The sequence below is a fragment of the Cololabis saira genome, chromosome 5 (assembly GCF_033807715.1).
Source record: "Cololabis saira isolate AMF1-May2022 chromosome 5, fColSai1.1, whole genome shotgun sequence".
NCBI lineage: Eukaryota > Metazoa > Chordata > Actinopteri > Beloniformes > Belonidae > Cololabis > Cololabis saira.
In genome coordinates this window covers 41,848,801-41,872,514 of record NC_084591.1, presented here as the reverse complement: position 1 = coordinate 41,872,514, position 23,714 = coordinate 41,848,801, and the positions used below count along the sequence as shown (strand labels likewise).

The following is a 23,714-nucleotide window of genomic DNA, read 5'->3' as shown; positions in this document are numbered from 1 at the left end:
GTAAATGTGGCTTTTAATTCATCCCATAAGCCATTTAACTGAAGCAGAAAGCACAAAGCACATTAACAAAACAAAAAAAAGAGTCATTATCATTATCTATACCAGGACCACTGTTTAGCCAACACTTTGTCAAAATGGGTTTCAGATCATCAAAACAATACTTGTTTAATACCACAGCTTCCAGTAAAAGTACACACTCTCACGTCATTACTATGTAGAAACTAGAGAAGGTTCAAATGAGGCTATATAAATGCCTTTTATCTTGTCCTTTATATTTAAAACCAACTGTCATCCAAGCATTAAACAGGACATCTGTGGTTTTACTATTGTTTCTGGAAAATCTCAAAGTAATACTTTAAAGGAGCATGAGGCTCCTTTTAAGAAATGAGACTCTCTAGCGCCACCCTTCGCCACGACGGCCGTTGGGGGTACTGCAGCCAACAGCGAAGCCGGCACGGGAGAACGGGGAGAACGCACATGCAGCATCATGTGACGTCACATCCGCAGGACAGTGCGGGAAATTCCGGCCCAGAATTGCAGCACATTTTGCAGCACACAGCCTGTTCAAGGCAGTGGAGAGAAACACTAGAGGGCTCATTCTTTTGGGTTTGGAACGCTTCATCTGACATTATTACTAGAAAACTTAAAACGTATACGAATTCTTTTCATAAATCCTGCCTCAATCCTGCCTCATGCTCCTTTAAACTAAGACTACCTACACTAACATTTGTCAGCTCTGCCTCAGTCGAATGGATATCTGCAACATACAAGTGTTTGTGACACCTTATCTGTTGAATATCACGTAAAAAAGCCTGGATCTGAGCAACCATCAGGAGCTCAGAGCCTCTAAAGGCTCAGTTATGGTTCTGCGTCAAAATGGCGCCGTGCCTACGGCGTGTGGTTTGGATCGACGCAGAGGACACGCCGTCACCTGCGCCGTCTCTGACGTGCACCTCCTGAAAATTGTAACTATGCGTCGAGGAGACGCCGTCCACACGCAGACCGAGAGGGCTGTGATTGGTTCGTTTGAAAGCGAAGCATTTCCGGTTTCCGGTTTGAATCAGTAGTGAACTTCCAGGGCTCTTTTCTTCGTTTATGTGTGATTTTTTTTGTTTTGGTTTTTTGCACAATAGTTGTCCTTATTTCTTTGATTTACTGTGACGGGAAAAAGTCGGATAAACCATTCAGAAAAAGATCGCTAACTAGTGGCTGCGGGGGGTACTGCACCGCGACCAAATGGAGAGACGGAGAAGTCTGAAGGGTTCAGCACGGCGTCACGGTGACGGCGTGTGCTCTGCGTTGGTGTGACGCAGAAGCATAATTCAGCCTTAACAGGATGGTCACCGGTGAAGCAGTGATGAGGTCAGTAAGATTCAACCTCCAACCTTAATGTGATGCACAAAGACAAACGATTTCAAAATAAAGACAAGATGAAAAAACAACACATATGACGGACATACAATGTAAAAGTGTATCAGGCCGGAGGCAGCACTGATGTTCAAGACTGGCCACAGACAAACACCATTACTGAACAAACTCAACCTCTTCTGTAGAGGCCATGAGCACAGCTTAGAGAGAGAGCACACTGTAAGCAAGAGTAAATCAGAAAAGGTCTTACCCAGCGTTCCTTTCTCTGCATTGGACAGACACAAATCCTTTTCTGCAGATGGCAGAACGAATGCGACCACAAAACACTCGACCCCGTCAGCCATCAACGCTAAACCCAGGACCATGAACAGCGTCCACTGGAACCTCCCATGGCCGCAGTCTTCCATTATGTCCTCATACTGCTCAGCTAACTCCTCCAGTTCAGAGACTGCACTTCCATCTGTCCGAGCTTTGGCCCTGGAACACACAAGAGAAACACTGTGAAATAGAAATTAACTTGTAGTCTTTGATTTGTTTGTCACAGAATGTTCTTAATTCTGCTGGTTGTGAAATCAAAATATTTCATGTCCTTTGAAAACATCAATACTTTCCAACAGTGCATGTCTAAGTCTGTGAAATATTGCTGTAAACTGTCTGAGCCCAGTTATGTGATTTGGAAGAAATATAGTTAGGGGTTTAAAAACAATAAATAAAAAAAATATATTTTTCCTCTTCCTCTACTGGGACGACATCAAGGACTCCCCGAGCCGCCCGGTGAGGTATCACCCATTAACCCTGGGCCAACTTCAAATCAAACATGTCCAAAACACCTCCCCTGGAAGCCGTCTGGGATGCACTCTCCCCATATGTCTGTGTGAGCAAACCGTTACGTCTATATCTGTGATTGAACATTTCTGAAATACCAGTATGGTCAGAGAAGGAACCAGCAACTACTGTAGGTGTTGAGGGGAGAAAAAAATGGAACAGTCATCCATGGTGGCTCCACTCAAAAAATACAGGCTTGATATTATCATTCATTTAATGAAATAACCACTCTGTTCTGAACATTTTTCTTTGCTGGCTTAATCATTTCTCAGAGTGACATGTTATTATCCCGCTATGGTGCATTTGATTTATTCATTCTGAAGCATTTCAGATCAGTCCATTCAGATGTTGCAGTATTCATGTACATATTTCCAAATGAAAGCCCTGCTAAGAAGAATAGGAAGATTTTTATCAACTTAATTTAAGTTATTTAAAAAATGGTGGGAGTATTATACGTGTCTTAAATGGGTATTAAGTGTATACTCAGTTAAATATTTTCAAAATATGTATTTGGGGAACATATTGCAGGGGAATAATAGAAGACAGAGTTTCACATATTTGTCAGAGATTATAAAATTCCCAAAGGAATACACAAGCACCGATTGATCAGTTTTCTGGCCAGTGATCGCCCGATCAGGTGCAAATCAATGAGGTCAGTGGGCCCCAGTGCTTGATATGGATGGCACTTGGAAATGGGATGTTTTTGGAACGTGGGAGTATTATGATACCCAAAGATAGCAATATTCTTCATCTACAAGCTCAAGGTAAACTAGACCATAAAGATAAAAACAATTGGATTTCTCCATGGGGTGGTGAGAACCCCTTCAGCTGCTCCCATTCCAACATAATGTTGTTTATCTCTGAAGGTCCAGAAGAAGTCAGTGTCTCAGAAAGTGACTGAGAGGCCTAAACAGACACTAAAATGCAGTCATTGCAGTCTGCAGTCTGCAGTCATTGTGCTACACATGCATGTGTGCAAGCAAAGTCGCACGCACTGAGGACCTCACCTTGCAGCTCTCTGTGCAGCTTTCACCTCGTCAGGATGTGGGATCCCCTGATATTCTCCCTCATACATCTGATCCTCTTCATCGTGTCCTTCGGTCGCATCGCTCGCTGCATCCTCTTCCTGAGCAGGGTAGTCTGTTTGGTATCCGTAGCCATCCTGGCCACCTCCTTCTCCATAGGTACCGTAGCTGTCCTCCCCTCCCTGGTGATATATGTTGTTCTGGTAGTGGTTGGCCATCTCAGCCTACAAGGCCTCCTAATCTAATATTACAGTAAAAGGATTCCTTTGCCTTCGTCTGTTCTAATGTTAGAGTTTAAGCACAAGAAGTCATTGATGTGAAGCTCAGGTTCTCTGTGAATCCAGATGACTTAATCAGAAATAAGCACTAGTGTTGTAAAGTCAACAGCAATATATCATGATTATTTCAGCAAAACACATTCAGTCACATTGCATTGAAGCTCATCCAGAGACGGTTTGTCTCCTAAGATGTAATTTCTGTCTTTCAAAGTTTCCGTTGTGTTGCTTCTGGTAACTCCAATTTCCTGCCAGGCCTCGTCTTCAGCATTCACTCCTGCAGAACAGAAATACCATATTAGTTTATGTTTCTTGTACGCCTGTTGCAGGGTTTTTTCTTTCAGTCCAAGCAAAGAAACATTTGCAGGTATTTAACTATCTATGTATCTGGTTTTGTTTGTTTGTTTTCACTCGGCTATTGTAGTCTTCCATTGGACAGATTAAGGGGTAACAATAACCGTTTATCGTGGTATCACCTGATATCACTGAATTACAAAAGAAACCATCACAAGTTCAGGCATTCTGAAATCTGACAAAAAAACAAATAAACCTTGAAGATGTAATTTTGGATCTGTGTCACACAGCAGCTAAGGAGACAATCCCGAGATTCATCAAACTACAACTGGTAAAGAGTGGTCAGGGCTCGTGAGATACCATTTCCACTCATTACCACAGATTTCAGATTTTAACACCATTGGAAATCTTTCAGGGAGCAGTCCGACCTTCCATTCATCGATACAAAATCTTGTTGAAAAAGAAGTCCAACTCTCACTGAAAAAAATCCTTTGGTCTTGTATTAGACCCTACGATGGATTGGTGGCTTGTTTACAGTGCAACAGTGTCTTTTGTCTGGAGACAGTTGGGAGCGGTTCCAGAAGACCCCTGTGAGCTTGAACAGGATTGAAGCAGTTACAGAAAATTGCTACGATGTTTTGATAATAGTGGCAGTAAATGTGTGTTACATTGAAGCCTCAGAAACATTGAGATCGATACTGATGTGCTTGATTATCTCACTTAAATTCACAGACACTCCTGAAGCAACTACAGTGTACAGTTGACATACACAGGAGTGTTGAATCATTTTTCACTGAACATGCACAAATTACAAGACTGCTTGATAATCATATTATAAGATTGTGATCTTATGTTTAGGGCTGCAAACTTCAAATTCTAACAATAAAACAAGAAGTAATGAATGAGAGGAAAAAGTAAATCATAATTCAGTAATGTCCACGATGAAGTCTCTAGAAATAGCGACAGCTGAACAACAGAACTGATTTCGCGTCTTGTTTTGTTGTGTTTTCCACTGTGGATCCATCCATCCATGTATCTATTGGTTATCAACCCATTCAGGGTTGGAAATGAAGTCTATCCCAGCTGTAAGTGAGTGAGAGACACGCACTCCAATGGGCAGTACCAGCACACTAACATGCAAGCATTTGGACTGCCAGAGAAAGCCATAGTAAACTGAGTTAACCCATGCAGACAGTGTATTCAGTCAAAAAGAAACAAAACAACAAAGCTGCCTGAACTGAAGATAGATATGACTCGGCAGAAGTTAATGATCTGATAAACAATGAAAAACAATGATCCGGTCACAGGCTGCCCAGTAAGTCAGCAGGAAATGAAAATGTTCTCATATATAACATACAGTACAACTAAACCCAGGATTATAAACCTGAATCGATAAGTTCCCTCGTAATAAAACACATTATTAATCTGATGTCAGCAAGAAATGCACCATTTACAGTTTTATATAAAACCTGAAATCACAAAAGAGTAGAAAACATGATAATGATCCACACTGATTCAGCTTACAAGAAAGACAAGTTCTCACCAGTAGGCTGTTTTAGGGCCAAACAAAAAAACAAAAAAAGGAAATTACGAGAATAAAGTCATAATGTAATGAGAATAAAGTCGTAAAATTATGAGAATAAAGTCATAATATTACGAGAATAAAGTCGTAATATTACGAGAATAAAGTTGTAATATATTATAAATATATAAATATAACTTCACAAGAGGCTCAATATTCTTCATTTTTACACAGGGAGAAGACTGCTCTTCCTGTTAGAGTTCTCATAAATTACCACTTTATTTTCATAATATTATGACTTTATTCTCATAAATTACCACTTATTCATTACGACTTTATTCTCGTAATGTCACAACTTTATTCTCGGAATTTTACGACTTTATTCTCGGAATTTTACGACTTTATTCTCGTAATATTACGACTTTATTCTCATAATATTACGACTTTATTCTATTACGACTTTATTCTCACAACATTACGACTTTATTCTCGTAATTTTACGACTTTATTCTCATTATATTATGACTTTATTCTCGTAATTTTACGACTTTATTCTCATTATATTATGACTTTATTCTCGTAATTTCCAAATTTGTTTTGTCTTAGTTTGGCCCTAATACTCCGTCGTAGTTTTCACCATAACTTTAAGAAAATCTCATATAGCGATCAATTCTAAGGAAAATATCAGTCTTGACTTGTAAAAACAATCCATCCATCCATCCATCCAGACAGACAGGTTTACAGAGACAACAGTCTGAGCATGAATCAGACCTCAAACCTCCCTCTTCCCAGACACCTCCTCTACTTCTTCTTTGGTCACAACAGGGTTTTGCAAAAGTACTCAAATATTGTTTCCAGACTGAGTCTCCCTGAGGCATCCAGGTGGGGTTTTTCTGAAACACCTCCCATGATGGTGTCCAGCAGGCATTCCTTACCAGAAGCTGAAACCACACAATCTGGCTCGTTTTGATACTAATGAGTAGTGACTTTAGTCTGAGTTCTTCCTGAATGTCTCAGCTCCGGAGTTTGTCCCTAAGGGTTAATCCAGCTCATTCTGGCAGCCCACGTTTGCAGTTTCAGCCTGATCACGATTATAGTTGAGGACTGGAATATAAACCAACTGCTAAATCAGCAACTTTGCTTTTTGACCCAGCTCTCACCTCATCACAACAAAGCAGTTAAAGCATCTGCCGTGCTGCTTATCCTGTCCCAATCTATCTGTCAGTCTCCTGCTCCATTCTATCCTGAACTGAACTCGCCCACTAAAGGCAGCAATTCATTCTCAACCTGTAGTGGCCAATCCAGCCTTTTCCAACCGAGGACTTGGAGGTGCTAATGCTTACTAATGCTAATGCTTCACACTCAGATTCAAACTTGCTCATGGTAACGAGAGTCCTGGCTATAACAGTCCAATGCTACAGTATGTGGACGTGTTGCATGTCTGCTTAAATAAAAGGTTGTGGAGATTAACATTTGTGCAAACATTCACTCCATATCAAGCTCATGCAGAGAACCAACCAGGTAAATGGAAAAAAAAAGTGGAGCTTTTATTACAAATCCAATTATTAAAAATACACCAGTACACAATACACCTTACAACTACTTTAAAAATGTTGGTACGGTCACAGTGTCGCAGGGAGGGGTTGACATTAGCAAGGACTCAAAGTTGAACAAAAGCTTGCCTTGACAACAATCAATCTGTTTATCAAATGTTAACTTTTCTGAGGTCACATCCACATTTTTGACCACATAGTTAAGGTTAGACGCCATAGCATCATGACGTAGAGCCACTGTCGACACTCTTGGGCCACTCAGTTTTCCTCCCATACAAACAGAGAAAATTGTGTGACAGCCAGAGTTTGATGTCAACCAGACAACCGTGAATGGATTTGAACGTGTTTGATGAGCTAGGCATTATGGGCAGATAGATTTGTAAATGACGACATCCACTGCCAATCCAGGAAGCAGGAACACACGGAAACACACGTCAAGCACTGGAAATCTGCAACAAAAAACCACAAACAAAACACGAAACCGGCACGGAGCCAACCAAAACAATAACAGCAATCGACCTAAATCTTAAGATCTGATCGCAGTCTGAGCTAAGCTACCGCTACCGGCCACCCGGTCCGGGCCGGACACGCGGCCAGGAGGCCCTCACCCTTCAGGCCAACGACCCCCACCCGGCAGGGGGCCAGCCTGCCCGGAGAGACAGAGCTGCCCCGGCCGCCGACGCGGGCAGGCGCACCCGCCCCCCACGAAAGTGGCCTTCCAAGACCAGAGGGGCGCCCCGCCGCAGAGGCAGCGGGGGGGACCGGAGACGGGCCCGGAGAGAGGGAACCCCCCAACAAGGCGACACCCGTGCAGGCCCGACAACGGAGGGCCCCAGACCCAGGCATCCCATTCATTCATCCATTCAACTATGTACCCACATTTCTAAGTTCACGACCACACGTGAAGGACACGATAGTCCACACATCACCAGATAAGTTACACACGAGTGGAACTGCAACAATTTCACAATTAACTTCATGGTCTGAACATACAGCTAAAGGTTGGCATAAAATGATGTAACCTGCAAATCACAACGACAGCCTTGGTTCTGTCTGAGGAACCTGCTGATGCAGAATCAGGAGCGAGTCTTCAGGGCCCACACTGATCTGCTGGTCCAGGATGAAGACTGGATCATCAGCTGGTTTAGGTCACCAAGAGGATCTGGTGAACTGGTCCCAGCGACGCTCCAGTTCGGACCAACACAAACCTTTCAGCGAGAGGTGCTGACAGGTTGGACATCTCTGTTGCTATGACAACCATATGGGACGACTACTCAAGATAAAAGCCAGATCCTAAAATATCCCATAACTGTGTCTGAATAGACAAACATTAAAATACAATTTGCAGCAAAGAACCGGTTCCCTAAAATTGACTTTTTTAAATAAAAATGTGTCACTGAAGGTTTGGTTCGTACGAACTGATGACTGATGTGACTCAGCAATATATGATGTAATATATCCTGGTGACAGAGGCCGGTATCTCATCCTGGTGATGGCCGGACTTCAACAGACCAGATTCTGGAACTTCTTCTTCTGCCCCTCTGGTAAGCAACAGGGATCAATTTTGGTCTCTCCTCCTGCGGCTGGAGGCCAGTCTTTCTCTTCAACTCTTCACGGAATGCAACACAACGCAAGGAACAACGATACCCATAATGCAACGCAGTCAACACAACCACAGCATGCTACTCTGTTTTATTTTCAATCTTTTCTCCTCAAATCGGAGGAAATGTCCTCCAAATAAATTATTTTCCCAGGCATCAACTTCTGACAGGAGTGTCTCCAGCTCACGTTCGATATGTTTTAAAATATTTCTTAATTAAATTTTGCAAATTCCTTGTTTGGATAAGCGGATGGATAGTTATCCTCATTATCACATTGAAATTGACCTCCTTGAGGGGGGAGACAGAGATGAGTGTCGTGCTATGCATCATTGTTTAATTACACGTTAGTTGTGATGTTCAGAAGAAACATGTGTGGATTTGGGCGTGCACACAGTTTTGAATACATTCCTGCACCAGCGCGAAAGATTCACAACGAAATCCATCCCCTTTTTGTACATGAGGCCCCAAGTTCTGAATCCAAATTGAAATTTCTCAAAAATATGATTCTCTTCCAAATGAGGGAGCAACTGATGGAGAACAACTTAACAACTAGTTTAAAAAAAATAAATAAATAAAAAAAAGTGACAGTAGAGATTCCAAAAGAGGCACACCTCAGAAGGCGTAAAGATAAGGGAGAAACCCCAGGCCCTTAAACCAGCTGCTGAGAATAAAGTGTTAATGGCGAAGTTGAAAAGGATGCTTTGGTGCTATAACCATGTGATATTTTGATAATCTCACAAACATTTCATTAATACCTCAGGAAATGGTATCAAATTGTAAAAACAGAGGGATAGTATGTCTAATTTAACATGTACAAATAATATAACCTGAAAAACATGTAAAACTCAGGTTGATATTAAATGGAAGACGCTCCCCCTCTCATGTCCCACCTGTAATGCGATAGAACCTGTTTTAATGAATTTAACCAATTTCATGGCAGAGACACAAATACAGCCCTGCTCAAACCTGTGATGACAGCTGAGAGAAGAAGGTCCCTGCATCAGTCATTTAAATATGATTAATAATGCATCATGTTCCTATCTACAGCAGTGGGAACTGCACAGTTTATCTTTTCAAACTGGAGAAAAAAGAAGCTGCAGAATCTAATTTGAATTATCAGCAGATTTTAAAGGAACATTCAAGTGTCTATTCATGTTTACCAAGTACCCCTTATCTTTAGTTTGCTTATGTGCTGTCTTGTTATCAAGATGGTACACTTCCTTCAGGTAGGTCTGCTTTCACTTCTACTCAACTGCTAATCCTGAATCAATATTTGAGCATTCAAAAACTTAGAATTCAAATACATTTTATTCTGATACTCTACAGTTTGTACATATGTGACTTTAAGAAAAAATATAGAAATTAAATCAAATCATTGAAAGTTAAAGAAAAGAGTGGAACCATATTTACATTTATTAGGATGATTGAGACCATAAGAATTGACATGGGTCCTTTTAACCTTGTTTACGGTTCTAAAAGAGCAGGAGTTGTGCATCGTAGCGCAGATTCTCCTATGGGGAACAATAGTGATGGTGATGAAATATTACGTCAACCAATTACCAGTTCTAATGCCAACGTCTAATCAATGTATTCTGTTTGTCGCAGACCAGACTTCAACATGGCTTGAACATGGATTCAATGTTTCTGCCTAACCATATTTCAACATTGATTGACTCAAATTTTTTCTATCAGTGCACAAACCTTTATAGTATAAAACTGACTTCTCTGAAGTTTTAACAGGTGAAAAACTGATTTTCTTTGGTTCATAAATTCAATTAATCCACCACTCTCATGTTTAAATTGATCAGTGTGCACTTGTGACACTAATATAAATAATTGTGACAATATGACCCTAGGAGGATTTCAGTGTTATACTTCTCTTGATTCACTGTCCAGTCTTAAACATATTGAAAATACCATTTCTGCACAATGGCTGTCCTCATCAGTGTCACCCTGACCTACAATGTTTGGCTTTAAGGAACACAGGGGGGCAACTAATCTGACAAGAATTTACAAGGTGATATCAGATTAACCCTCCAACTCGAAGGGAGTCAAGATGGGAGGCTATCAAAGATTCACGCATATAATAATTGATGATGAAAAGCAATTTAAATGCAATCACTCAAATATGAAAAGTGAAGCACCTTCACCTAAGCAGGTGACAGTGTGATTATTTTCCTCAAATTTCCTCAATCCCTTTTAATTTCAATATTTCAATATTTATTTATCTATTTATTTATTGCATACGATGCCTGTAGATTTCAACAGTTGTGAGCTAACTTTATGCCTTACCGAATTGTAGTCCAGATTACATGAAAATACCACAAAAATTGATGTTTTACAACAAAGGTACTCTCCATTTGCAAATTGAGTCCAAGAGAGACTTTGTACTCACAGGAAGATTCCCAGAAAAATAAAGAGCACTATATTTAAATGCTTAAAGTCATACATTTGATCCCATGTGAAAGGTGAGACTTAGACAAATTGAATCCCACATCCATACGCACTGGCAGTATATTGATCCTGGGTAACCCAAGCATGAACATATTATGGTGCTTTTTTTATATATATAAGCATCAAAACAAGAACTGGATGCTGGTGTTTCTCTTTACACAAGGCTGTATTTGTTTTCCATCAAAACCCACAAATGTGAGGCATATCTCCATTTCATTTCATTTGTTATTTGATGATTGAGTCATCGATGAGCTTGTTTACAACTGGCTCCATCTGGAAAGAAGGGCATGCACTTTCATGCAGCACCAACTCTCCCTCACTACTGTAGTTTGTGGACAGTCATGGAACGCCACATGAGGTGTTCATTAAAAGCTAATGATGATGACTATACTTCAGACAACATTGATAAGTTGATGACCAGAAGCCTTAGCTGAGTTGCATAAAATGTGTAGCTATTGTCTTGATTGCTGTTGGTGTCCATTGTACTTGCTGATGTAATTGGATTGTAAACTTATTTACATCCATCTTTCTTTTCCAGTGGTACACTGGAAAAACTCAAAATCTTAACAAGAATATTTGTCTTATTTCTAATTAAAAGGTCTCATTTTTGGTCAAACAAACAAAAGTGTCATTACCAGAAAAATAACTTGTTATTTGACAATTTTCACCTGTTTCAAGTAGATTTTCACTTAAAATAAGTAGAAAAAATCTGCCAGTGGAACAAGATTTTTTTTACCAAGATTACCAAGATAAATCTTGTTCCACTGGCAGATTTTTCTACTTATTTCAAGTGAAAATTTACTTGAAACAGGTGAAAATTGTCAAATAACAAGTTATTTTTCTGGTAATGACTCTTGTTTTAAGTGTAATGAGATTTTTTGACTAAAAATGAGACATTTTAACTAAAAATAAGACGAATATTCTTGGTAAGATTTTGAGTTTTTGCAGTGAATATCACATGTGCTGCCACTTAGTCACAGCTTTTATGTCAGTCATAAAGTTATACAAAAAGCATGTAATGGCCCGCCAAGGAGATGTTGGGCTACAACTACAGCTAAAGGAGGCAAAACAACGTAATATATCTGAGAACACCAGTCCAATGTCAGAAGCACAGGCCTAAATATCGGCGGTGCAGCCGGTGCAGCTGTACCGGGGGCCCAGACGCCGTCAAGGGCCCATGAAGGAGGGAGAAAGGAAAAAAAAGTTTTGTGAAAGGAATAGTCCGATCATCTTAATAGGCTACATGTCGGTCATGTTAAGTGCAAAAATAGTGTAGCCTCATGTTTAGAAAGCCCAAGCAATAAAGCAGCGCACAAAAGAGGAAAGAAAAAAGAGCCAGGATGATGTTAAAGCAAAAATGACAAAATTAGATGTTTTTTACTGCAACTGAGGAAAAAGCCAGCTGGAGGAAAGCTTGCCAGCTACCTTCATAAATTAAACGGCATTGACTCGACCGCTGGGGGGGCAGGAGGAGACTTCCCCTGCTTTGCAGGGTGAGTGTGGCCAGACACAACATTAGTCCACATGGTGACAATAGCAGTTTTCTATAGTGGCTATGCACGTGTGAGTGCATGTGTGTGTGCATGTGTGTGTGTGTGCATGTGTGTGTGCACGTGTGTGTGCACGTGTGTGTGCATGTGTGTGTGCATGTGTGTGTGCATGTGTGTGTGCATGTGTGTGTGCATGTGTGTGTGCATGTGTGTGTGCATGTGTGTGTCCATGTGTGTGTGCATGCGGTGTGCGCTTTCGTTTAGGTCAGGTTTGGGGGCACAAAAAAATATTTACACGGACCTATCACCATGTTGTTTCATCACTGGTCAGAAGTCTGAAGGTAGAAACATACACTTACGTTATAGTTTTTAAATTCATTTATTCAACTAAATTGTGTTTCTGAATCGGGCTGGCAGGACCCCCAAAATTTAACAGAGCAGCAAGGTAACCGTACACGTCCCTCACCACTCATCCATTTCTTACAGTAGCTTATAAAAGTGTATGAAGAACTGTCTGCGTGGAGAGTGAACCCAGGGACCCTTTTCATGATTAAAGCGAAATCCAGATGACAGGTAGTTTTGTTTTACGGAACCGTATTTCATGCTCACCGCTGGAGCCTCCTTTCTGGAGGTCTAAAGTCTCACCCGGCCTAAGCAAAGCTAGACACAGCAGATCAAACAGTTTCAAACCTCCTTATAGCAGTGTACATATTTTCTTGCTATTATACTGTCTACAAACGGTACAAAGAACAGTGCAACCTGAGACAAGTGTTTGAATTGATTATATAATGCTGTTGGCAAGCAATCCCAGCTGAATCGAAGCTTTTCAGCTTCCTGCCTGTTATAAATAGATTCATGCCTTCTTTTACTTTGCAGCTTTTCAAAGGCCTATAACTCCCCATCCTTACACTCTTCATCAACTCAGATGGGTTTCCTCTGCTTTACATTTTGTACAATAGGTGATATAACTCAAGAGCAAAAAGTTCTGATGACTGATCTGCTCAAAGCCTAAACAGTATTGATCAGTGTTGATCAGCTTGGCACCAAACAGCAGAATTAAAAAACACAATAGGCATCATAATAAAGTACCTTCTATGAGAATGGCCCTGATTTATACCGTAGGATAAACTGCTTCACGTTTAAATGTTGTTTTTCTAACCTAAAAAGAATAATATACATTTTTCTGAGGATATTCCAACATCATCTGATACATCTTTAACTATCTACTACAAGTTGCAAACATTTCCAACAGTAAAAAATTACTTTTCTTACCGAGACAAGACAATCCAAAGTGTCCAACCCCACAAACAAAATTATTTCTAAAATTCACTCTGGACTTATAAATGTAGAGCGCATCAACAGACAGAGGCAGGACTGAGAGGGATTAGAGTGGGGAAGGATAGTGCCAGCAGCCTCCCCTCCCTTCCTCCCCTCTTTCTCTGCAGCAGCCCCCCACCCCCCTGCAGCCCCCCACCACCGCAGTATGGTACAGTCCACCTCCCTGCTCCTCCATATACACGACCACGCCATTCGCCTGGCAAGAGGGGGAAGCAGGCGATGGGAGTGGGGCTGGGCGTGGAAGAGGCAGATGGGTGGCTGGTAGGAGGGGGATGGAGGCAAGTGAGGGGAGGAGGGATGGAGAGAAGGAGAGGAGGAGGAGGAGGAGGAGGAGGAGGAGGAGGAGGGGAGTGGCAGATGTGTTGACTTAAAATGTAAGCAGAGATGCTCAATGTTTTTCTATGATGATACAAACAATCTGGAGATGTATAAATTCTGAAAAATAATTCTTTATCATATTTCTTTTATCATCTTGATCATTTTTCTTTTATTATCTGTTTTAATCAATTTTATTGTTTTTTTTATATGAAGCGAGAACATGAAATAGAAAAGCCCCCTCTCATTGGTCGCTGTCTCAACAGCACCTTCTGCTCAGACAGCTCTGACTGACATGAAATTAAAATTCTCTATATTTTTTAAGGATGTCATGGCTTCTGAGAAAGAGAGAGGGAGAGAGAGGGAGGGAGAGAGATCGGCATCTATTTGCTTTCAGATGTGGATGTGTGAATCCCTGCAGAATCTCCCAGATCTATGGGAAGACTTGGAACAGAGGAGGTTACTAGGGCTGCTACTCACATTAGGAATGTGTAGAAAATACAAAAATGTTCACTAAGGCTGTCGTTGTATCCACTACTTTATGGCTCAGCTGGCTGAAAAAGTGCTGAGTCAGAATCATCGTTCTTCAGCCTTCCCTTGTTTCTTGTAAGTGCACCTTTGCGTTCTCCTTCAAATACTTCAAAAGATACAAAAAAACAAAAATCATAAACATTATTCCATGCATCAGAATTTCAAATATTTATATATGTTTTCTTTTGACATTTTTGAATCTATCTTTATTTTTGCATTAGAAAATAAGGCAATACATATTTAAATTACACTCTCTTTGCTATAAACATACATGTAGGAGCTATCAACTTGGGATGTTTTTGTCACACGGGTGAAATGTAGTTGTATTTTATGGCTGCAGCGTACAGTATGTTTTAGTTTTAGAGTATTTATGATTTTAGCGTGCAGTGTTGCCCCCAAATCACCTGCACCAGCGACGGGCCGTGAAGTTAAAATTCCCAGCGTGCACCACTCCAGAATGTCTAAAAAAACTATAGAAACGATGCCCGATAGCTGTCGTGCACTGGGATGCCAGAATATAAGAAAAAGGGCACCAGATAGAGTTTCTTATCAGATATGTAAAGATCCAGAGAGGCGACATAAAAGGATTTATGCCATAAAACTTGCAAACAAGACAGCTGTTACCTACTGTAAGAAAAGCTCTCACCGAATCCGGCTGTGCAGTTACAGTGGGCTCTAAGCACAAGACCTTCCTTTCTGACCACGACCCATGCCTTCATACGAGGGTCATTTAGACCAAGTGAATGACTCACCTAAAATAAAAAAAGGCCCCCACATGACAACTTGTTATCATAGATGTAAAAAATTAATACATGAGGCTTAAAGTTCATTCACACAGTAAACACAGTCGAATCTATCTGGTGAAAAGCCGCAGTAACAGTTGATTCTAATGAACATGCCGATGACATTAGCTTACACTGACTGTGTTGGCACCGTGCCTTTATTTAGCGCTTCGTTAATTACAGCAGATGAATGAAGTGTCGCTTACCCTTCCAGTCGTGATAAAATAATCCTTTGTTGACAGAGTCCAAAGCTGAATGTTGTTCACGAATCCACACCACCGTGCCAAGGCCCCTTACCCCCCCACAGAAGACGTTTCTAGAAAAGGTTTATTTGGACTATTTGGACTCATTTTATCAGCTTTTACCTGTGATGTTATTCCTGTTTTTACTCTGTGAATAAATACCAGTGTAGATGCTCCCTCAGTTTATGTGGTTTCTTGGTTTTAGCAACTGCTTGCTCACCTGATTTTAAAATACTTACATTTTTAGTACATTTTATTGCAAACAGACACACACTTACACACATACACTTCACATATTTATTTGAAGTTATGAATAAACTGGTCAGATGGGCATCCCTTCTGAACCTGCCTCAACCACAGATATTTTGCTTTTAAAGGGGAGTTTTTCCTAGATCGGATCCAAATCTAGATAGATGTAAAGTCTGAAAATAATCCATAATCCCTCCATATCTAAAGGGCAGTGCCAACGCTTGCTCATTCATCTGTTGGTCAGCGCTACTCAATTAGGGCATCGAACAAGTCTACATATTCAGTGTAACGGAAACGAGTCAATGAGAGAGTGTGTTCTGTGAAAGGTTAAATTAAACCTTTTTCTTATAGCCTTATAGTCAGAAGAATCTGAGTGAGCACATTTACCTTGCAAAGGAATGATTTGAGTGCCATCTTCAGTTCATGTTTCAAAGAAAAAGTCTGAATCTTTAACTATCGAGGCCAAAGCCGAGTCAAACCGCCGTTAATCGGAAAGCGTCTAGAGACAACATCTGTTGTATTAGACGCTATATAAATAAAATTGAATTGAATTGAATTAAATTAATCCTCAACTGCAACTATCCTGTTTACATCCGAATGATGTTGCTGCTCTGTTGTCATCATGTTGACTCTCTCTACAAGGAAGGACTGATTTGATTGGCTCCCCAAGCTGCTACGGATGGTAGCTACATATCTAGCTACCATCCGTAGCAGCTTGGGGAGCCAATCAAATCAGTCCTTCCTTGTAGAGAACATCTAAAGAACATTTCAATTTGCTTGTGATCTAATTTCTAGGCTATATTCAATGGACTAATTCAAAATAGCATAACTCTTTTAGAGGAGCCAGACTTGACGTGACTATTTGACATGCCAGGTGGAGTTAGCCTGTCCGGAGGATACCCAGGTGTTTCCTTAATAAACGTTCTTCTAAAGGAGCCTGATTCAGCAACATGGAGGGAATAAATATGGTTATCAAATACTTTTAATGCTCATTAGTGAAAAAATCATAAAATACAAAGGGCTGGACAGATGATGTAGCTGTCACCTCATCACTGTTGTTTCAGAGCATCAAATCATGATGTGTTTTCTTTTGTTAAATGCTTGTGCTGGCATTGTGAGCAAAAGGGACACATTTGTTTGGAGATGTGTTCATGGTAGGCTGAACAAAATGGGAAATGAGATGAAGAATATGATTCTCATTGTCTGAATTTTCTGAAATGCCCTCCCCAATGAGGCTGGGGATAAAAGGATATGGTGGGGTGATGCATGTCATCATGTTTCTGAATCTCAACTTAAAAATCCTTTATATTTCCCCACTTTGATTGATATTGATTAAAAGGAACATTTCTCATTTAACTCATCAAACTCTGGCAGGCTTATTCACGTCTTTTTCATTAAATAGTAATCAGTTATTGAATACATAACTAACTGAAAAAAATAAACTGTTAGTATAAACCTCTTTGTAAATTGAGAAAAAAAGACTTGCACACTTCTTTGCTGTCTTGGTACGACAAAAAACTGCACAACTGCTGTTTTTTTGTAATTCAAAATGAAAAAAATCACAGATATTTAATTTACGTTGACTACATTTTAAAGTGAGAGTGAAGAAGGAGCAAATCTGCATTCTGAGTTTGTCATATAATGGAAAAATATGTTATTAATTGCCCAGCCAAACATGAATGATTAAGACCTGAAAATGTAAAATGAACCACATAAAATAAAAGAGGGGCTAGTTATAACTGAGGCTAACTTTTTAGATGTGAAATCACTGACAAATACTGCACATATTTAATGTTTCACTAACCTTGCAGCTGTAGAAAAATGTTGTCCTTAATGGTGCAGAGTTGTTGGCACAATGAGGACGTAGTAGGAGGGGATGAGTGGATCTGGCCGTGATGAATGGTTCCAGCAGGGCATCCGTTTATCTCTGCTGTCTCCAGGGAAAGTTTTTAAAACTAGGAGATGAAGAATGAGCCAGGGGTCGGCTGTGATCATTGAGTCTCCTATCAGCAGCCACTTAACTCCTGTAAGTTTGGTTCTCTGAAAGGGTGCATAGTTCTCTAACCACCATCGTGCAGGTCTGGCTCTTCACAGAATTGCACCACAGTGTGTGTTACTCACACATGATGTGTCACTCTAGTAGGTATGTGCACGATCCGTCCCGTAACGACTGCTGTGCAGCATTTTTAACTTCTATCCTGCAATCCCGAGCATAAATCATGATTCTTTGAGCTGATGTGCAGTCTTCCAATATCTGCAACACTTCTCTCTTCACAAAATTAATCTTTATTCTCATTACTCCTCATCAAATTATTTTTCAGTGCAAATCGCTGTGTTTTACTCAGAATTTAGGTTCAAAGTTTCCCACTTGACAATGTATCAATGTACAGTATCATCATTTTCTTATTCTTGAAACTCTCATTGTTTCCATTTATCTTTTTTGTATGTATTTTTGCCTCAGCTCGGTAATCTTTAATACATACATTTCTTAATATTTCTTAACTCTATTACATTTTTCTCTCCTATCTTGGTAGTATTCTGCTTCAAGTCTGTCTAAATGACATAAAATGTTGAATAAAAACAAAAATCATAAACCGTATTATTATATGAGATTGCATGATGAAGCAGTAATTATTTTTATGTCTGAAATCTTTGTGAATATGTTTAGAGCACATCCGCCACCCTGCAGGCAGGCCATATGGATCCTGCTCATTAATACGTTCACGCTGGGAGCAAACAGCCAACACACACACACACACACACACACACACACACACACACACACACACACACACACACACACACACACAGTCTGGTGCTCCTGGTGTTTATTCTGACGTCAGATAGAGGCAGGGTAGCCAAGAAGTAATCAAGGTATCATGTTAATTACGTGGCTCATCACTGTCGGTGTGAGATGGAAACACTGGCAGTCGAGATGGAAGCTGCAGTATTTTGTTCAGAGCGGCACAAACTGAACATCCAGCCATTTTGAGTGATAGTTAATTTTAGATCTTATTCTAAACACGTGGAGTGTGTATTATACATTTATTCAGGTATTCTTATGTGAACATAATTATTTAGATGTGATCCGTCATGTTATCTGAGTTGGTAAAATTTGCCATGTATATCATTTACACAGATTTGCATAATAGAGTTTAATTTTTGATCAAATTTTCAGCCAGTTGGTTCTCAGAGATTATTAATCTATAAATTATAAATTGGAGGTGAGGGCTCAGCCCATCAAGATGCTTCAGTCACCAACAAGCATGTCTTTGCCTCAGAAGGTTTTCTCTGCAGAAAGAGATTGTCATCTTAACAGCTGATGAGGAATCACATTTCATTACCAGGTTGTGGAAGCAACACCCTTTCTTTATTCAGATGTCGGTCAGATTTACATCAATGTCTCTGCGTGCCTACACTAGTGATGGATGTAATGAGAGAGCACATGCAGCATTTACTGTTGGCACGATAGGGTACATCAAGGGAGGTTGCAGTAAAAGATCAATGCGAAAGCAGGAGAAGTTACACATCCAGCTGAAGCCTGTGGTTGATCGTCCAACGATAATTCTGCACTGGTTATCAACCCATTGATTCAGCTGCTGCCTGGCTGCTAACCTTTTGGGTTTGACAGAAAAGTCACTGATGGTCATCAGCTATTCAAATCGACAGCCCTTTAATTTGTTCCGCTCCTTTGTTCAGACCTTTTAAATGCACTTAAGGGGGGCAGAGTGAGCTGACATATAAGTTTATTTAATCAAAAAAAAAGTAAACGCTTATTTACGTGTGTTAATAAAAACCTTTTGTTCACACACATGGCAAAATAATTGATGGATTAAAAAAATGTATCCAATCTGTATTTCAATTATATCCCCGTCAGGGTGTGTCAGTGACGAATAAGTGAAGAATAAATCTCATTAAACAGATGATGAAGCCGGCAGAACCGGACCTGGGGAGGTTGGCGTCTGCCTTTTAAGATTTTCTTTTTTTTTTGCTGACACATTCACTCTCACGGACACATGTGAAAAAAAGATTATTATGAGGTAATAAGTCACATGAATGTAGTGCTTTCATGCTTCCATTTAGTTTTTCTTGTCCTCTTCCTTTGCTGTGGTTTAAAGTCGTGAAATTCTGAATTATAGCACATCACATGACTTTGATGAACGAACCTGGACAACTGGACAATGGACAGATGGATGGATGGAACATCCATCTGTCTACAGATAGACAGATAGATTCCCCTTCATGCACCCACATAGTTTGCAGCAACTAGCCTTTATCTCTGCACTCCCATCAAATTGGCACCATGTCTGTGGTCAGACCATCAGCGGTAGAAAGTAAAAGACACAAACTTCTGGTGCTGGGGAACATCGATAATCCCAGTGGTATACTTTGGCAGTATGGTGTAAAGCTGATGGCAGAAGATTATATGGACATAATCAGTCTGACTGAAGAGGCAGGAAACAACCCTTGAACATAAAAAACCCGGAGTGTGATATTATATCAAAGTCTCACAAGAAAACATGTGCTAGTTACCTTTGTCGGTGTAATTTAAACGTGTTAGCAGAACAATCCGGGGTTGTACATTGTGAGTTAAAACACATACCCTAGGATGTTGTGCCATGATCTGAGTAGCGTTAAATATGTGTGCTCCAAAAACCTATATTTTTCTTGATCATGTTTTGTAGCATCTGAAAGTGCTACAAGAGAGAAAAGGCAGAGGATTATGTGAAACTTCATCCAAACTCACCGTATCATGCATAGAAAACCACAGATTAGCCCTTTCCACTGTCCTGGACTGCAACAGATGGAGAGGACACACTCTTCATGCACTCGCTGTGTTTTTATTGCAGATATTAAAATGCTAGCATTCCACTGTGCATGGGCTTAACGGTAATATTAAAATCAAGTGAGTTGGAAATATCATATTCAATTTTCAGTTCAAAAACTGATTTATTGTGGGTGTGAAGCTGACATTTGATGTCTTTATGTCTTTAACAGTGACTACTGGCTTTCAGCAAGTTGCACGTTTGGTTGCGGGTTTTGAACAGATTGCTATCATATAATATTCTGCACTCATTGTGAAATAAAATCCACATCAGACACCTGCTTCTTGGTGACAACATCCCAATGCATTTGCTGACTGGAAAAAAATAAATCATCTGTTCGTTATCTATATCCGCTTATTCATAATTCGGGTCCCTGTGATCTGCTGGAGACTATCCCAGCTGTATTGGGTGATGGGCAGGGGAACACCTTTGACGGATTACTAGTCCATCCCGGCACAATGCATTAACTCAAAAAAAGAAGGATTTATCAGCACTGATATCAATATTGGCTGATCAGTATTGCTATGATTGGCCTTATTTTATATATAAAAGACCGGTCAGAATAAAATTGGCTGATTAACAGATGATGAAATGGTGTATCTTTAATCTGTATCCTCAATGACATAAAATGACTGACCCCCTGGTTCCCGAATTCCAAGATTTTCCTCTCAGTGGATTTTTTTTAAGGCTAATGGCAAAGAGAGAGCAGAGGCAGCAGGTGGTAAACTCTGTTCATTTTACTTTTAGCCTTTTCAATTTCAATTCCGTTTGCTTTTTATTATTTGTTTATTCATTTTTATTACAGATTGGTAGCTTTGGAAATTGTTACCGACAGTGAAAAGACCCACACTGAATGTGTTTGGTGCTTTGCAGCACAATTGTTTGTTCATTTGTGGAGATGGTATGCAAATAAAGCAATGTTTTTTTCATATTCGTGTTGCCAGACCACCTCTATGTTTAAAGACATTATAGTACTCTGGACTGATTAATACAAGAATTAGTACAACATATCATTTCAACTGTTTACATTTTAAAATGATATATTGGATGTAACATGTTTGAGATGTATTATTGCAACATATGAACACAGTGAAAGCTAATTAAGGAGCACTAAGTATACATTTTTACAGTTTAATAACATATTCTGCAGTAAATCTTAGCCTCATCTAGGTTTTAACATTTAGTTTAAGCTTGAAGAACTGTTGATTCAGTTTGCTGAGTTGCACACATCCAGCTTAAGTGAATTGTTTCTCTCCCATCCACTGTGTCATCAGAAACTGAAAGTCATATGGATTTACAGACTCAATCAGTAGCTGGTATTAATGCAGAGGTCCAAAACACTGTGAGCTAATCTAAAGAGCTATGCTATTCATGCAGACAGGGTAAACCAATCATTGCTGGTTTACTTAAAATCCTATGCTGGTGTTGCTTCAGACACCAGGCTGAAAGCTTTGGTGGTGGAAAGCGTGGATGTTTTAGGGTTTTGTTAAATAGTAAAGAAAGGACATAGAAAAATAATTTTGTCATCTTAACAAGAATCTGTATCTATGACTCTGCAAATATTGGATCCAGGCCGGTTGAATCTCTAAAATTGAACTTCTCGATCTGGCACGCCTCAGCACATTAGATTGGATTACATCGGAGTGGTCTGCCAAGCACCCTGAGCAGACTAAAGCAAATATCAATCAATGAATTGGATGCTGATTAAAAAAAAGACCTCTTTTCTGCTGGCAGAATCCCTGCTGGCAGCTTTCCTACATCTCATTTAACTCTTCATTGCTCAACGTGCCTCAAGTCTGAACCAATGCAGGCCGGAGTGAACACGTCCTCGCAAGAAAGGAGAGACTCATAAAAGTATGTTTAGGTGCATTTTGACAAACAACAGATACAGGATAAAAGGCCAGAATTTATTTTAATTTTTTTTCCAAGAGGCTGAACTATATTTTAATTTCTGCGTCTTTTCAGGTTCAAGGTTCAGGGTAGATTAAGGCAAATGATGTCAGATGAACTCCTTGCTGCAGTGTTGGAGCTGCTGCCCAGGACATGGCAGCCTATCTTATCAGTGAAAGTTAGGGAGTATTCTTGAGTGCCATCACTGCAAAATCTCCGTATGTTACACAAAAATGATGAGGTTATTAGGGCCCAAGCACTGATAGAGCGAAGGCCCTATTGTATCTGTAGGAATGTTTTTCCTCGTTTTTTTTCTTCCGACGAATGAGGGCCTTTTTGCCCCCCTAAACGTGCCCCAAAAGTCACCAAATTTAGCACGCAAGCCAGACCTGGCAAAAAATTTGATATTTAATGGTTTGCATTAATGGCCGTGGCCTAATGGCTCAACAGCGCCCCCTAGAAAACTTTGTGCCTCAAGCCCCACAATACGGTTTGATGTACATGCACGAAAATCGCTACACACTTGTATCATTTCGCAACTTAAAGAAAAGTATCTTGGTGCCATGGCTGAAACCCAACAGGAAGTCGGCCATTTTGAATTAATCGTGTAATTTTGGCGTAATTTATGCCATTTTCACGTGTCGTATTTTAACGAACTCCTCCCAGCAGGATAGTGATACTAGTAGCTGATTGGTCGATAATTGATAGATCCTATTCTCTGCCATAACTTTTGAACGGGTTATGATAAAGACATATGGGTGGTGTCATCAGAGTTGGTTTTGAGTACTAGATCTTCATTGGCATGAATTAGCCCTGCCCCTTCTTCTGATTGGCCGATATTTGATACTCCCTATTTTCTGCTATAACTTTTGAATGGTTTGACATAGAGAGTCGTGGGTGGTGTCATCGGACTCGGTTTTGACTCCTTCACCTTAATTGGTGCATATTAGCCCCGCCCCTTCTTCTGATTGGTCAATATGTGATAGTTCCTATTTTCTGCCATAACTTTTGAATGGTTTGACATAAAGACTCGTGGGTGGTGTCATCGGACATCGTTTTGAGTCCTTGAATTTTATTTGTGGAAATTGCACGCGCGAGGGCCCGTTCATTGCTGCTTGCAGCTTTAATTGGAGT

At 40.1% G+C, this 23,714-nt stretch overlaps 1 protein-coding gene across 2 annotated transcripts in view; it reads right to left on the bottom strand.

Moving 5' to 3' along the window:
• The window catches only part of LOC133444400 (synaptic vesicle glycoprotein 2B-like), a 62,605-nt gene extending 44,681 nt beyond the window's left edge, over positions 1-17,924 (bottom strand). The window contains exons 1-3 of one of the 2 annotated variants that reach the window (XM_061722162.1): positions 17,669-17,924; positions 3,201-3,770; positions 1,619-1,845 (exon numbers count right to left, since the gene is read on the bottom strand). In XM_061722162.1, coding sequence (XP_061578146.1) covers positions 1,619-1,845; positions 3,201-3,436 — 463 coding nt within the window. In that variant the 5' untranslated portion in view covers positions 3,437-3,770; positions 17,669-17,924. Of the gene's footprint in view, positions 1-1,618; positions 1,846-3,200; positions 3,771-13,679; positions 13,782-17,668 lie in introns of those variants that run through there. The other variant, XM_061722161.1, reaches the window with a different exon arrangement.
• Positions 17,925-23,714: the final 5,790 nt, after the last annotated feature.